This window comes from Mixophyes fleayi, chromosome 5, assembly GCF_038048845.1.
Source record: "Mixophyes fleayi isolate aMixFle1 chromosome 5, aMixFle1.hap1, whole genome shotgun sequence".
Taxonomy (NCBI): domain Eukaryota; kingdom Metazoa; phylum Chordata; class Amphibia; order Anura; family Limnodynastidae; genus Mixophyes; species Mixophyes fleayi.
Genome location: NC_134406.1, coordinates 124,062,845 through 124,079,382, shown reverse-complemented (window position 1 = coordinate 124,079,382; position 16,538 = coordinate 124,062,845). Strand labels below are relative to the sequence as shown.

At 39.6% G+C, this 16,538-nt stretch overlaps 1 protein-coding gene across 10 annotated transcripts in view; it reads right to left on the bottom strand.

Annotated features, from left to right (window-relative positions):
• Nucleotides 1-16,538, bottom strand: part of PTPN3 (protein tyrosine phosphatase non-receptor type 3) — a 607,886-nt gene that overhangs the window by 408,520 nt on the left and 182,828 nt on the right. For 7 of the 10 annotated variants that reach the window (XM_075212795.1, XM_075212800.1, XM_075212794.1 and 4 more), the window contains 3 exons: nt 7,635-7,755; nt 6,342-6,429; nt 4,518-4,606 (listed from right to left, as the gene is read on the bottom strand). In XM_075212795.1, coding sequence (XP_075068896.1) covers nt 4,518-4,606; nt 6,342-6,429; nt 7,635-7,755 — 298 coding nt within the window. Of the gene's footprint in view, nt 1-4,517; nt 4,607-6,341; nt 6,430-7,634; nt 7,756-8,766; nt 9,002-16,538 lie in introns of those variants that run through there. The other 3 variants (XM_075212802.1, XM_075212803.1, XM_075212801.1) reach the window with 2 other exon arrangements.

The window sequence follows — 16,538 nt, the reverse complement described above, 5'->3', positions numbered from 1 at the left end:
TTACATTAGTCATTTACAAGATTTCTCTCTAATCAAGCTGAATGTTGAGATCCCTATCTTGTCTTCTGCTCTGGACTTAGGCATCTCAAACCCAGGCCCTGGTCATCATACGCCACCTTTGGTAATTTGATCCACAACTATATAAGCACAAGTTGTGGGACTACCAAGAACAGAGTGGAGACCCCAGCAGAATGGACCAGCATTGCTGAGCCCATCATAATTTTTACTGTAGGGCTTGGTGATGCTGTGGTCCACGCTCAATGACCACTTCCTTTGCATCATGACATCTGTGAGCAATATGTCATTCCAGTTCTTTGCCGAGTCGCATGTGTGTATATATATATATATATATATATATATATATATATATATATATATACATACATACATACATATATATATGCATATACAGTCAAGTCCATAAATTTTGGGACATTGACACAATTCTCATATTTTGGGCTCTATACACCACCACAATGGATTTGAAATTAAACAAACAAGATGTGCTTTAACTGTAGAGTTTTAGTTTTAATTTGAGGGAATTTACATCCAAATCAGATGAAAAGTGTAGGAATTACAACGGTTTCCATATGTGCCTCCCACTTTTTAAGGGACCAAAAGTAATGGCACAAACTAAACAATCCTACATCAAACTTTCACTTTTTAATACTTTGTTGCAAATCCTTTGCAGTCAATTACAGCCTGAAGTCTGGAACGCATAGACATCACCAGACGCTGGGTTTCACCCTAGTGATGCTGTTCCAGGCCTCTACTGCAAATTTCTTCAGTTCCTGCTTGTTCTTGGGGCATTTTCACTTCAGTTTTGTCTTCATCAAGTGAAATGCATGCTCAATCGGATTCAGGTCATGTGATTGACTTGGCCATTGCATAACATTCCACTTGTAAGCCTTAAAAAACTGTTTGGTTACTTTTGCAGTATGCTTTGGGTCATTGTCCATCTGCACTGTGAAGCGCCGTCCAATGAGTTCTGAAGCATTTGAGTGAATATGAGCAGATAATATTGCCCGAAACACTTCAGAATTTATCCTGCTGCTTTTGTCAGCAGTCACATCATCAATAAATACAAGTGAACCAGTTCCATTGGCAGCCATACATGCCCACGCCATGATACTACCACCACCATGCTTCACTGATGAGGTGGTATGTTTTGGATCATGAGCAGTTCCTTTCCTTCTCCATACTCTTCTCTTACCATCACTCTGGTACAAATTGATCTTTGTCTCATCTGTCCATAGAATGTTGTTCCAGAACTGTAATGGCTTTTTTAGATGTTGTTTACCAAACTCTAATCTGGTCTTCCTGTTTTTGTGGCTCACAAATGGTTTACATCTTGTGGTGAACCTTTTATATTCACTCTTGTGAAGTCTTCTCTTGATTGTTGACTTTGACACATATACACCTACCTCCTGGAGAGTGTTCTTGATTTGGCCAACTGTTGTGAAGAGGTTTTTCTTCACCAGGGAAAAAATTCTTCTTTCATCCACCACAGTTGTTTTCCGTGGTCTTCTGGGTCTTTTGATGTTGCTGAGCTCTCCGGTGTGTTCTTTCTTTTTAAGAATGTTCCAAACAGTTGATTTGGCCACACCTAATGTTTTTGCTATCTCTCTGATGGGTTTGTTTTGATTTTTCAGCCTAATGATGGCTTGCTTCACTGATAGTGACAGCTCTTTGGATCTCATATTGAGAGTCGACAGCAACAGCTTCCAAATGCAAATGTCAAACCTAGAATCAACTCCAGACCTTTTACCTGCTTAAATGATGATGAAATAACGACGGAATAGCCCACACATGTTCATGAAATAGGTTTTGAGTCGATTGTCGCATTACTTTTGGTCCCTTAAAGAGTGGGAGGCACATATAGAAACCGTTGTAATTCCTACACCTTTCACCTGATTTGGATGTAAATACCCTCAAATTAAAGCTGAAACTCTGCAATTAAAGCACATCTTGTTAGTTTCATTTCAAATCCATTGTGATGGTGCATAGAGCCCAAAATATGAGAATTGTGTCAATGTCCCAATATTTATGGACTTGACTGTATATATATATATATATATATATATATATATATATATATATATATATATATATTGTGGCAAGAGCCCGCTACTGCAGAAGCACACGCGTACAACTTCTTCCTTTTTATGGTTCTTTATTGTCAGGATGGTAATAAATGTTTTGACACCGTATACTTCCACAGCAATTATGGAGACCCTAAACGCTTGCTATACATAGACCAGCTCTCTCTCAAGACTAGCCAGCTACCCCAGCGTTAGTCTCCCTGAACAATAAAACAAGCAGGGTTTTATACCTGGCACTCCTCCCACAGGCCTAGCTTGATGGACAGGTGACACACCCACCTTCTCTTTAAAAGGAAACGCCCATCCCTGGCTCTGTTTAGACTATCAGACCCACTCTGTCTGTTTGCTGAGAGGAAGCAGCTTTTAAATCAAGTAAGTAAACCAATTTTAAACTACACATATGTTTTTACCTGGTTTAATCTCCACCTAGGTACATAACTGTGCCAATGTTTTACTCTACTTCCCTGCTTTATCTGCATATTGCCAGCTAAATGCCTCCTTTTGTTACAATATATATACACACGTATATATATATAAAAAGTTACACTTTCTAACTAAATACATTTTATGTAATGTATATATAGAATCTAAATGCGGCAACATGCAGTACAGTACTACTGAATCTCCACAATTGCTTTACCCTTCCTGCACACTAGTGATGAATAAAATGTAATTTTACACTAAACATTTACTAAGCTGTAGGTTAGGCCCATTTTTGCATATCGAGATTGTACCTTATTGCTGGGGTAAAGAAGTGATCTTTTAGATCTTCATCCAGTGTTTGACCATAGTCCACAATGACATTGTAAAACATAAATAAATAATGCCTATCTGGCTACCAGGATGCACAGAGATTCTCAGGGGAGAGTATCTGCTATACAGATCCATCTGAATTTTGAAAAAAACGTGCACCTGGATATGCAGAAGAATCTGTAGAAGCTGCACTGTGAAATCTCACACCAATATCCAATCTCTTACTGCTTTACTATTGCACCTTACAACTGAATACACTTTTCAGTTGTTCTCCCAAAATACAGCTCAGTTTAGCCTCATTTATGGCTTAAAAAAATTATGAGTGCAAGGGAACATCGGGGCTGACTTTAGTACACGTCTCTTTTATGTGTGTGAAGCGTATTATTACTTTGGTTGCACTGTGGCTAGAAATGCAATTCTCTGCTTCAACCATTTCAAGTTTATTTGAAAATTGTGTATGTGTATCTATTTTGTGTGGTTTTGTTTTTTTTACTCTCTTTGGTGTAATGCGCATGGACACCTGTCCATTATACTGAAAACACTGGGATGTTTTGTCTCATTAGAAGTATGGCATGAGACACAATCTACCTCATGTCTCAGTTGCTGCAGAATTCAAGTCCTTTTGCAGAGGAAGAATGGCTGTGCCCAGTAAGGAACAACCCAGAAAATGCACCCTCTCCCCCTTTAACTCAATATAATAATCTTGCTCTGCAAATTAAATCTCCTTTCTGCACTGCTCAACTTGCATTTTTCAGTGGAAACACTATTATTCCAACCAACTCCTCCCCTTTGTCTGTGCAAACTTCTGCTTCTCCGCACATGCATCCATTTTGCTGTGCCTATAAGCCATGTTGGAAACCTAGGTGAATTTGTGTAGATTGAGGCACACAACAGTTCAAAAGCTGTATTTGCACTGTGGAACTTTGCCTTTCATAAATATCATCCTCCTTGTTTTTAATCTTCACCACACCCTTAAAGGGAGTAGGATGGGATTTGCTTAGTATTGCCCTGGAACTCTCCATCTGGAAATATGGGTTATTTTATTAAATCCTGGCTCCACACAATGTCAGGTGATGCGTCGATAGGGCTACCAAAACAATGCTGGTGGTGGCATCTGGGCATATGACCTTTGGCTACTGCAGAGGCTCCAACATCAACGTTAAAGTGGAGAGTTTCATTCTGCAGTATGTTTGTGTGCCAGTGATAGACATCAGTAGGAAACAATTTGCAGTTCACGTTGCATTTTAGAAATAATGCCAAATTGATTTTTTCTGTGATTCTGCATTGATACACTGTATTGTAGCCAAGCAGTTAAGGCCTGAAGTACTTAGTACCATAATAAGAATCCTTTTTGTGAGCCTTACGAATAAAGAACATAAATTGATTGTCGTGTCGTGATTTGCACAGTTGTAGGATCTAAAAAACATTATACACAAAATGTGGTGAAAGTTTTTGCTACTATTTAACTCAGCATTTAAAAAATGTTCCAAAGAGAATAATGGTAAAGCTTGAGAAAAACACATCTGATAAAAATGTCTGCACAATTATAATAACATTTATACTATTTAAACATTTATGCGGATAATTAGTATACTTAAATGGGAGGTATGTTAGTGTAAAGACACAGGAAACTCATTTGAATCAAACACATAAGGTACCCACCATTGATAAAAACTGGTGCAAATTTGTTTTCTATACACTGCTATGCCTGCTGAAGCAATTCCAATTAATAGGTCTAAGTTATGAAGATCCTGGAAAAAAATAATTGAAGTCAGCTTTTAACAGAACTCTAAAGGGATTTATAATGTACTGGATATGTTGGTGTATTTAGGGAAGATTATGCACATGGGCATATTGTCCTACCCAAGACATAGGGCATGTCCTGGTGGTCTGGTGCAACTTCTCTGAGAGCCCCCCTCTAGTTTTCTCTAGGGCTGCAGCATTCTGGACACAGCTTCAGCAAAGCTGCAGCTCTGGGAAAACGCTCTTTGCATGCAGTTCCCTGTTTAGCTAATGGAAAAGAGCACACAGGTTAATTTTAACATTATATGGGCATGCTCTTTTACTAATCACAAAGGTTGGTCTGATAAAAATCCCCCAGACCATATTTTACCTACACCACCACCATCCTGATTGATCATGAGATAAGGAGATGGAAGTGGAGCAGGTGGTCAAAGAGAAGTTATTAGTATTTCTATGCTCATGCAGTATATATTATTTTTATAAGTCAATGACAAAGTGTCCAGGTTGTTTCTAGGTTAAAAGTGTCAAAATTCAAGAACATTTATATACACAGGACAGTATTCATTGTATACCTCTTTCAAGAATAACAAATGCCATCTCTGTCACTCCCACACTTTAATTTTACCAAACTTTTTTAGCACTGACAATGAACATTTTGTATTGTATATTGTATAAGCAACAAGTTCTTGCAGGCAATGATGGAATAAAATAGGGTAATACAAAGGAGAGGTATTTTATTCCATACACAGTAGACTAAATAAGAACAGCACACACAATGTCACATATCTTAGATTTTGGCTTAGTGTGGGAACTGTTAATTATACATATATCTGCAGATTGCAATGCATTTTTGCATTAGATAGGTTTGTGTTTTCAACTTAGCATTCATTTAAATCAATCACCACTTTCATGTTTGCTGAAATAATACGAATGGTTATAACTAACTACTCAATTGGCTTAAAAAAAAACTACAAAGAAAATGTTTATTATATTTTGACATGACTATCTGGCCTGAGAAGTCCACAAATATTAGCTGTATATCCCACATCTGATAGCAATAGGTTATACTGAAGGCCTTCGGTTATACTTAAGAGAACCCAAATAATCAACAAAATGTGTTTATACAGTAGTTTATTAATGGACAGACACTAAATTAGAAATTATTAACATGGACATTCATCTAAAAAAACATTCAGATGAATTCAAATAGTCAACATGTAAAGGACTTTAATTAACTCTAGCCAATTATTTTGTCGCCACATGGGAAATGTTATATCATGACAGTTATTATTAAAATGCATATGTACAGCTTTGTATTCTGTATAAGGAGGATCAACACAAACTTAAAGTTTAAAGGGGTATTCCTACATAATGGGTCATCCCTTTGTAAAAGAAAACATTTCACAACTGGCATATCTATTAATTCTCTCTGCTTATGTTGCTATGAAACAAACACTGAAGCAATGTGTAATAAAGAGAAATGTCAACAGCCAATGTTTACTGTTACATGAGGTCATAAGTTCTACATTATAATACATAATTATGTTAGTGTACCTCCTGCATCCTGCATTTAGGTTGCCCTAAAGCTTATTATCCTACTACATTTTATGTCAAGTGTAAATTTTTAGATATACTTAACTGGTGTTGTATAATCCACATAGAATAAATTGTAACTGTATGTTATTACAACATTCACACATAACTTTAATTTGCATCTGCTAAATACATATAGATCGAACATACTCTACCACTGTGCATTTCAACTCCATAGAATTCAAGCGTTCTTGCAATGTTAATGTAGCATGACTCTGCTTCCGTTTGTCCAAGGCCACTAAAAAAAGATATGCAATGCTTGTTAACTGCAGGATAGATTTACTATTTGTCACTTTCGAAAATTAAAATATGCTATCCTTCGTATTTTCTCTTGTCTAAAAGATCAAAAAGGATAAGTCCTCTTGGCCAAGGTAAATACTCACTGCCACCCTGGGACTTCACTATGGTGAGATTCAGAAATTATTGCAAAAGCCGAAGGACAGAGAAGCATATAAACATAAAGAAAACAGGGAGTTTTGGAAAAGAAAGGTTCCGCCAAGAGAAAAACGATATCCATAGTAACCCATGTGACTGATCGTGGGAAGCGGCAGAACCAGAGGAAACCATAGTGCCTACAAGGATCAGCATAATTTTTACTGTATATTAATTTAGCTAGATGGAAATCACTTTCAGCAGTTCCGGAGTATGTATAATTTATGTATATTACTATTAATATCATCCAATGCCTGAAGAACGAGTAATTGTTAAAGAACAATTCCATATAAATTTTAAAATTCAGTTTTGAGGGACCACACAAAGTTATATTCACTGGAGGTTCACTTGGGAAGGGTGTTAACGATACTCTGAAGAAGGTACACGAGCAGCAGTGGATCAGAGGAGCTTTTCAGGGACCTACTGGACCTCCAATGGCAGTTTAAGCTTAGTATTCAACCATAACTTAGTTAACATCACCCAAAATTATGTTTTACATTTTGTGTGAAGTACTTCTTAAAGTGTTGGTTTATGGGTCATGCAGAGATTTGTGGGTAGAGTGTAACAAGGGACTGGCTTGCAAATCAATTTTTTGTCTAGGGGATTAAGAAATATCTGGGTATATACTTGAGGTGAACTATAGCTAGTGCCCTGTCGAAAGATTAAAGACAACAAAAGTTTGAGAAGGTCTTGCTGCAAATAGGTCACTCCAAAAAAGAATAGCCAAGGTAAAGATTGTTGAAGAAATATACATGGTAGCCCACCCACCAGATTTTGACAAAGAATATAGTACCAACTTCACTAAATCATTAAGAGGTCAATTTACAATACTTCTGCACAGAACAGGTTTCTGGTTAATGACATTGCCAAGGCTCCACATACAATGCTATGGACATGTGTAAATAAATTGTGTTAACCAGGTTGAATAAAAGCTTTAATCATGATGGTGCACTAAGCAGTTATAGAGACCACAAACCTTAAAAGAAATAAGATGACCAAGAAAATGATTACCTGTGTTGTTTGTGCAGGGATTCTACTTTGCTTAAAAAATCATTGTCTTGACTGGGAATACATTTTGTATTTGATAAGTGTCCTGTAAAATGCACTGAAGAATTGTAGTCTCCAAGCTCAGCTGTGTGTTAAAAAAAGGAAACTATGAGTAGGAAAACAATTTAAATGCGAAAAATAATTTAGTATCGTATAAACAGCAACCAACACAACCAAAAATTTTTCCAAGCTTTGGCAAATTAGACAAATATCACTCTATTCAATCAAACCACTTTTTATCAAACAAACTAACGGATGATCCTGTAAAAGAATTTACCCCTGCAGTATCTACACTGGAGTAGACTTGACAGAATCAAGCTGCATCCCTCAAGCAATACCAGCAGATTTAGAATTATCCCTCCGACTTAGTAAATATTCAGTAATGGGATTCTTAACCTTTATTTATATAGTAATTATCAGCGCCTTGTCTTGACTAACCACCTCTCAATCCTGCCTAAAAGACTTCTTCCGTGCTGCTCCCCGCTTATGGAATTCTCTACCACGCTCAAATCAGACTTTCCCAGCCTTCAAATCTTTAGATGCTCTTTGAAAACCCATCTCTTCATTAGAAGTGACCTTATCCCCAATAACACTATTCACACTAATGCACCCTCACAACTATTCCAATCTCCACTCTGAAACACATTTACTCCACTTGTTTCAGCTGTGCCCTCTTCCACTTAGAATGTAAACTCTCTAATAAGGGTCCTTCATACCCTTTGTTTTCATGTCTGCATTTTTTTGTCTACCTCGTATGTCCCTGTTTTATGTATGTATTGTTTTCCCAACTGTACGGCACTGTGGAGCACTGTGGCACCTTAGAAATCTACGATAGGGGGGCGTGGCCTGGCAGCCATACCAAGTGGTTGGCGAAGCAGAGAGCGCCTCAACTTTGGAGACAAAGCTCCAGTTTGGCGGTGACTTTTTAGCCCCTTATTACACCACAAGTGTGAGGAATCTCCCAGGGAGCACCGCCAGTACTTTTGGGTGCTCCGCGCCTATTTCAGCAGACACCAGACTTCTCTTTTGGGACACCCACCGGGTTCTGCTTGCCTTTACTGTAGGGATGCGCACCTGAGGAAACTTTGCTACCAACCTGCTGGCTTCCTGTACGCCACAAAGGGTTGGCTGCATTTCGGAGGTGGATCCGGACTGGCCGATGGGGTATGTGGAGGCAGCCTCTGCATATTTATATCCGCACTGGCAGAGCTGGAAGTGCTGATCTCCATTGTCCTGCTTCTTTTCCGGCGGCTCCTGACGCTTTGGATGCTGGGAGGTGTCTGCGTGTGGCTTCGGTCTTCTTGCTGTGAGTCCCTCCCGGAAGTCCCCATGTGCTTGATACAGGTGGTGGGCAGTGAGTAACAGTTTGCTTGTATCCAACACTGAGCACACTACAGTTTAGTGCTTAAAAGAGAGGAGTTGGAGCAGGTTGGAATTATCTGTTGTTTACACTGGTGACTGTGAGTTTGCTGCCAACTAGTGGCCTCTGGTTGATTGTGAAGTGTGAGAGATGCTCCAAGCAAAAGGTATCAGCATAAATAACAAGACTAGAGGTAGTGAATATCTTTACTGGGAAGATGACACATTAATGTACTAACAATTGATGTGTGGCTGTTGTGACTGCCTAAGGTCAACATTGGGGGGTAGTGATCGGTGACAAAGTACGAAGTGCATAATCTGAGAATCTAGATAGGCCGAAACAAGAAAGGAAACACCAAGAGAGTTACCAGAAAGTAAACAACTCCTCAACGGTCAGAACTATGTACATTCTTGAAATCATCAACCATCTCAGAATCAAGCGACATGGCATCATCTAATAGCGCCTCTCAGCCATCCACACCTGAGTCTATCGCAAAAAAAAGACACAAACTGTTGAGTCATCACCAACCAAAGACCAACCTGACTTAGCAGAAGTCATGCAGCTACTCCATGCTTTGCCTACAAAAAAATAAGTACTTTCTAAAAAAGACTTTGAGATATTGGAGGCAAAGATACAAGAGGTGGTCCGACAAGAAGTTGCTACACTTCAAGCAGATATTGCTCATTTGGCTCAAAGGTTGGTGACCTTGGAAGAACGTAAAGAAGCATAGGATCACCGTTATGGATTACTGCAATCCACGGTAACTGTGCAAGCAAAAGCCCTGCAGTGGTTCCAGTACAAGCTTGATGATATGGATACTTGAGGTCGTAGGAATAATTTGAGAATCAGAGGGCTGCCAGAAGATGTACATGCTCAAGGCCTAGTGGACGCCCTTACAAAAATCTTCAACAAAGTCCTGGAAAACCTTCAGGACAACGTGATTACCTTTGACAGAGCCCACGGAGCTCTGAGGCCAAGAAGAGCTCCCTTGGAACACCCCAAGGATGTCATTTGCCGTTTACACTACTTTGCTCAGAAGGATGAAACTCTACGGAAATTATGGCAACTGGATGGTCTCAAGTTTAACGACCAGGCTATTCAGGTGTTTTAAGATCTCTCATGGCATACGCTCCAGCAAAGACAAATGCTTAAGCCTCTGACTGAAGAACTGCGGAAGAAAAATATCAAATATCGTTAGGGCTTCCCATTTCAACTGCAGGTGGTCCACGAAGGAAGAGCTGCATCCTTAAGAGAGCCATCAGAACTCATTGCTTTTTGCCCTGCATTTGATATTCAAAATATTTTGCTTCCTGAATGGCTAGAGTCAACCTTGCATATGCCCTCGTTTGCGGCACCACAGGCTGAGGAAAGATTCCGACAAGTTGGGAAACAAAGGAAAACCCCTCAAAAACGTCAGGACCGGCCATCGCAGGAAGACACCTGAAGCCTCTCAGAGCATCATACGCTCTTTATAGTTGTAGGGTTTCGCATGTGAATCACGTGCCTCTGTTGATCTACATAGATAGACTTCTCAAACATTTGGTCCGAGGCTGCCCTGTTGGCAAAGTAAATGCTGTCCTCTTTCTTTTTGCCACAAAGTGCCTGTATAGAGGCCCAACCTCCCCTCCAGTGGGAGGGTACATTGGTTGTCCGTTAGAGAGATCAACAGAGGATCTTCTTGGTCGCCCTGACCTTACTCCAGTTTGAGTTAGATACGTAAATGGCACTTTGTACTTTTTGTTCATTCCAAGCACTATAGTCTCTGAGATAAGATCAAAAAGGATATAACTCTTTAATTAAGAAATTTGTTTATACTTGTAGTGTAATTCTTCTAAATTTCTAAGTTTCGTTCTCATAACTACTGTTATAGTTGCTGTATAAGGTATCCTCCTTTGAGGTTACATAAGTTTTAGCACACAAGGAAGAATTTGTTGGTTTTGTTTGATTGTCACGGTCATCAATCCCCCCCAGTACCCCCTGACCGCACAGGTTTTTCCGGAGCATGACTGGGCTTAGGCTCGTGTTTCTCCGAAGCACTCTTTTTCTAATGTCTACATTTAATGAGTATTTTACTCAGATGCTAATATTATTAATACTGTTTTATTTTTTACTTTTATTTTTATTACCTAACCCTCTTTCCCGCTCTTCTCCTTCTTTCCCTCCCCTTCCCACTAACACCCACTTGGGTGGCCTGGACTCATACTCTGCATGTTCAGGGGTTATGCAATGCATATATAGGGTTTCTTTCAGTTAATGTTAAGGGTCTAAATATCCCAGAAAAGAGATACAGGTTGTTCAGAGACCTGATATCCACCAAGATAGATGTGGCATTTATACAAGAAACACATTTTAAGTTGGTCTCTGAGCCCCGGTTATGTAACCACCACTACCCCATGTATTTACTTGTAATAACCCGGAGGGTAAAATGCTGGGAGTTGCCATTCTTCTCTCTAGGCGCCTCTCTCAAGAATATTACTAAACATAAGCTACAGGCAGGTAGAGGTTTCGTTTTGAAATGTAAGATCTTTAACCAATCTTTTACGAATGTATATGCTCCAAATAGTAATCAATCTGTTTTCTTAGAAACCATGCTGGAGAGAGTGGATCCCCTGAGAGAGGGCATCCTTATTATATGCGTGACTTTAATTGGATTCTCCAACCTGCGGTAGATGCTCCATCTTGGTCGCCCAGATATTCTGAGAAGGTGCATCGCAAGTTGAGGCACATCTTACACGAACACCAGCCGGTCGATACATGGAGGCTTAAACACCCTCTTGAACGGGATTATACTTTCTTTTCACATTCACACAACATTTATTCACGTCTAGACTATTTCTTCTTACATCATACTTCTTTAACCCTACTAAAGGAAGTGAAGATAGGTCAGACCACGTGGTCTGATCACGCCCCGGTTTACATGTCACTGTCACTAACACACCCGGGCCGTAGAATATATGCATGGAGAATGAATGAACTCTTAATCCAAGACGCCCAATTAATAGAGCCCAAATTGAGGCGGCAATAGAAGAATATATCAATTTGAATAACACTCCTGAGGTTTCTGAAATTTCTTAATGAGCTCACAAATGTGTTATAAGTAGAAAATTTATACAGTTGGGTACGCTTATGAAAAAACAAAAAATTGCTTACCAAAACACCTTTCTCGAGAAAATCAAATCTTTAGAGATGAGACAAAGTTTCACAGGAGGGGAGCACTCTGGCTTAGTTAGCTGAAGTCAGAAAGGCATTAAATAAATTGCTATCTGATAAGTTAAAGTTTGACTACCGTAAATGCTGCAACAAGTTCTTTCAATGGGGGGATAAACCTGGTAAACTCTTGGCTCGTGCTCTGAGAGCTCAAAGATCACAATTATATATACCCTGTATTAAATCAGGTACCGGGAAACTGTGTACCCCCTCATCGGACATAGCCGCGGCATTCACTTATTATTCTGAGCTTTATAACCTCAATAGTGACTTAAACATGCTCACTTAGACAGGAATGTATAGCCAACTACCTTAATAGGTGTGACTTTCCTACATTAGATGCAGAGTGTACAAATGTTGGAGGCTCCCTTCTCCCTTGGAGAACTAGAGGAAGCACCCAAGACAAACCCTTCTCGGAAGAGCCCTGGCCCTGACGGTTTTACGGTATCATATTATATAACCTTTAAAACTCAATGGCAATTATGCTTCAGGCCTTCAACTCGATCTCATTTCTCGCGCCACTCCCTGTTAGTACATATCACGATAATACCTAAAGAAGGAAAGGATCTAGCTCTATACCCTAGCTATAGACCATATCATTGTTAAATGTTGATTTAAAATTATATGCCAAACTTATAGCTAATAGATTGAAAATCTTCTTGCCCCAGAAAATTCACTCAGATCAGGTAGGTTTCGTTCCGGGTCGGGAGACACAAGATAATACAACAAAAGATTTAGATTTAATCCAGTGTGCAACATCTACTAATACACCGATGGTACTACTATCTACCGACGCGGAGAAATTGTTCGACTGAATAGATTAGGATTTTATGATGGGCATAATTCGTCACTTAGGTTTAGGCCCCTTAAGTTTAGCATGGATCCAAATGTTGTACTCACATCCGACGGCCAGGGTCCGGGTTAATAGTGATTTGTCAGAGCCAGTTAACATTACTAATGGGACAAGACAGGGTTGTCCCCTGTCCCCAATGATTTTTATTCTGTGTATGAAGGCTTTGGTGGGGGCCATTAGACTGAACAAAGATATTTCGGGCTTGAAGCTAGGAGATAGGGAATTTAAACTAGCTCTGTTTGCAGACGATCTCCTTGCGGTCCTTACAAACCCGGTAATTTCAATACCGAATTTGATGTCGGAATTTCAAATATTCTGAGAACGCTCTAATTTTAAGGTTAACTATTCAAAATCCGTGGCCATCAATATTACAACATCTCTGGTGGTAGTTGAAGGTCTGAAGCCAGCTTTCCCCTTTGTTTGGCATCCTACCCAACTTAAATATATGGGGGTGATTATAAACAAAGACCTCTCAAAGATATATGCAGACAATTTCCTTCCTATTACCGCTGCCATTCGGAAAAATTTGAGAGACTGGCTTCTGAAGGACTTTATGCTGATAGGTTGAGTAAATATAGTGAAAATGAATCTATTGCCTAGAGTCTTATATTTATTACATGCACTTCTGGTTCATATTCCTGCCGCGTGGTTTAATGACATACATAGAGCTATAAGACACTTTGGAGAGGCAGAAGACCCTGGTTTAAACATGATATCCTGTCTAGACGTAAACATGTTGGTGGTTTACAACTGCCACATTTCTTAACTTATTGCGATGCCCTCATGCTAAACAGGGTTCTTGACTGGATGAGAGGGGGACCAGATAAACAATGGGTGTGGATTGAGGGACACACATTAAGATCACAGATCAAATTTACCCCATGGCATCCATGTTTTTCTATTATTAAACACCATTATTGCCCCTACCTTGACAAGGTGGTCCAGATTACGGAATATACCACATATTTCAACAAAATATTCACCCTTGTCTCCACTCTTCGATAATTCAGAATTTCCCCCAGGGTGCACAAAATGGGCCTTTCACTGATGGGTACAAGCAGTGAGTACGCGTATCGGCCAGCTGGTGGGTCTCTCATGGGTTTTGCTGATCTACAATTGAAATGGGACTTACCCAATTCAGACATATGGAGATGCTTACAGATGAAACATTTTATAGGCTCCCCTGGTATTCGGGAGTTCGCAGGACGAACACACACACAATTTGAGTCCTTATGCATGGACACCCAACACCCAAAATACACATTATCCGCTATATATAGTTTATTAATTGAACATTCCTTCTGTAAATTACCAAAATTCACAGGTGAATGGGAGCGCGAGTTGGGAGTTATTATTTCGGAGTCGGATTAGAACGAAATATTCCAACTTACCCAAGCTAGCTCTGTGTGTGTGCGAGTAGTGGAAACGCAATGTAAAAATGTTGTCTCGGTGGTACCGGTATCCCAGCGTCCTAGCGAAAAAGTTGCCGGGATTTCCAGATCTTTATTGGAGATGCCAGAGAGAGCCGGGCGCTCCATTGCATATTTGGTGGACGTGTGCGTCTCTTAGGCCTTTTTGGGATACTGTTATACTCCTTTCTAGTGAAATTGTGGGTACTGCTATTCCAAATTGTCCAGGTTATTGACTATTAAATGACTCCAAAATACCCATTTCTCAATACAAAAAAATCTACTGTGAAATATTTGAGTAGTGCAGCAAAGGCTGTGATACCGGTACATTGGAAGTCAACAACTGCCCCTCCTATTAAAGAATGGTTCGAAAGATTAGACTTTTATATGTCCATGGACGACCCGATTTACTCTTCAGAACATAAAACCAGGGCATTCTATCTAATATGGTTTGAATGATGGAGTTCAAGGAAACTTCTTTATACACTCATTGGAATAAATAAAGTCCAAGGCTTATTTCCCTTAAATTTTCCCCTTCCTCCCTCTTCCCCTATCCTATCCACTAATGGTATGGCAATTACGTTTCCCCCATTATTATGAAATGTATAGTGTTTAGCTATGTTTGTGATGCCTTTTGTTATTTACTTGAATGTGTCTTATTGATTCTTATCTCAGGCATGGTTGGATTTATATACGATGTGTTGTGATAAATGACTGAAGACAACACTCAACTGTCCATACAATACGATTTTAATGTGTAAAACCTGTACCATTTCTTTATAACAATAAAAAGAGAATTTATGAAAAAAGAAATCTACGATAATAATAATAATAATAATAATAATAATAATAATAATAATAATAATAATAGTACCAACACAATACACATATCTTAGAACTGCATGCTCCACAAAATCCCTGTAAGCATGCAGATTTATGTGTACACACCTACACGATTTACCTTCAGATCTGTGCTCTTCAGCTCTCATAACCATCTGCTGAAAAGATTGTGAATCTGCACACCATATGTAAATCTGCACACACACACACTTCCACATTTTCCGCGACATTGTTCAATCATTGATTGTGATTTGATTAGGAAGATTATAAATCCAAATCAAACAATATGATGTGCTTTGGTGCAATAAAACATGATTGTGGAAGCATAAACACTAATGAAATTTCTGACCACACGGTTGTTTCTCGTGTGGTCGGCAAGGTAGTTGGTTGAAAAACCTGTACTGTGTACCCAGTGTAATGAGTCACTTGCTCTTGTTGCGTCCCAGCTGTCATGGCAACAGCTGGGATGTCACTTCCCCCTGTATAGTCTCAGCCATCACCATGGCATTGGCCGGGTTGCCTTTCTAATCAGCGCTGAGTCCTGGCAAAACTGGGTAGCGCATTAGGTTCTTATAAGCCTGTGGGCTAATTAATCAGTTAATTATTAATCAAACAGCCCCTGGGGCTTATTATGACGCTCCTCCCCTCTCTTCTTTGATTGGCTACCTTGTGTACTTAAGGCAGGGAGGGCCTAGCATCCCTGCTGGTTATAGAGTCTCTGAGGAATTGCTGACCTTCTCTGTTAGTTTGTTCTGTGGATTCGTAGTACATTGGATTGATCTTTCGTTATTACCCATGGCTTGTTATTTGGACCCTGCTTGTTTGCTGATTGCCCTGACCTCTGATTTGTTACTTGGATATTCCTGTTTGCTGCCAGCCCTGACCTCATTGCCTGTCCCTGTCTGCTATGACCCTCCTGACACCGGCTTGTTCCCGACTACCTGCTACCATACGGATTCTTTCTTCCTATCTTTCCGCTCCAATATTGTTCATAAACTTGCATTACATTAGTGTTAAGACCTGGGGGCATCTGAGTATCTGTGAGCGCATCAAGCTCTACAGGTAAGGCAGCTGCTAAAGGCAAAGACCTCTACCACTAGTTCTGTAAGTTTAAGAATAGCAAAGTCCAAGGGACTATCAGATGAAGAAGTAGTACAAGTTGGAGTCCGAGCCTTCATAGAGAAGAACGCACAGCTGAC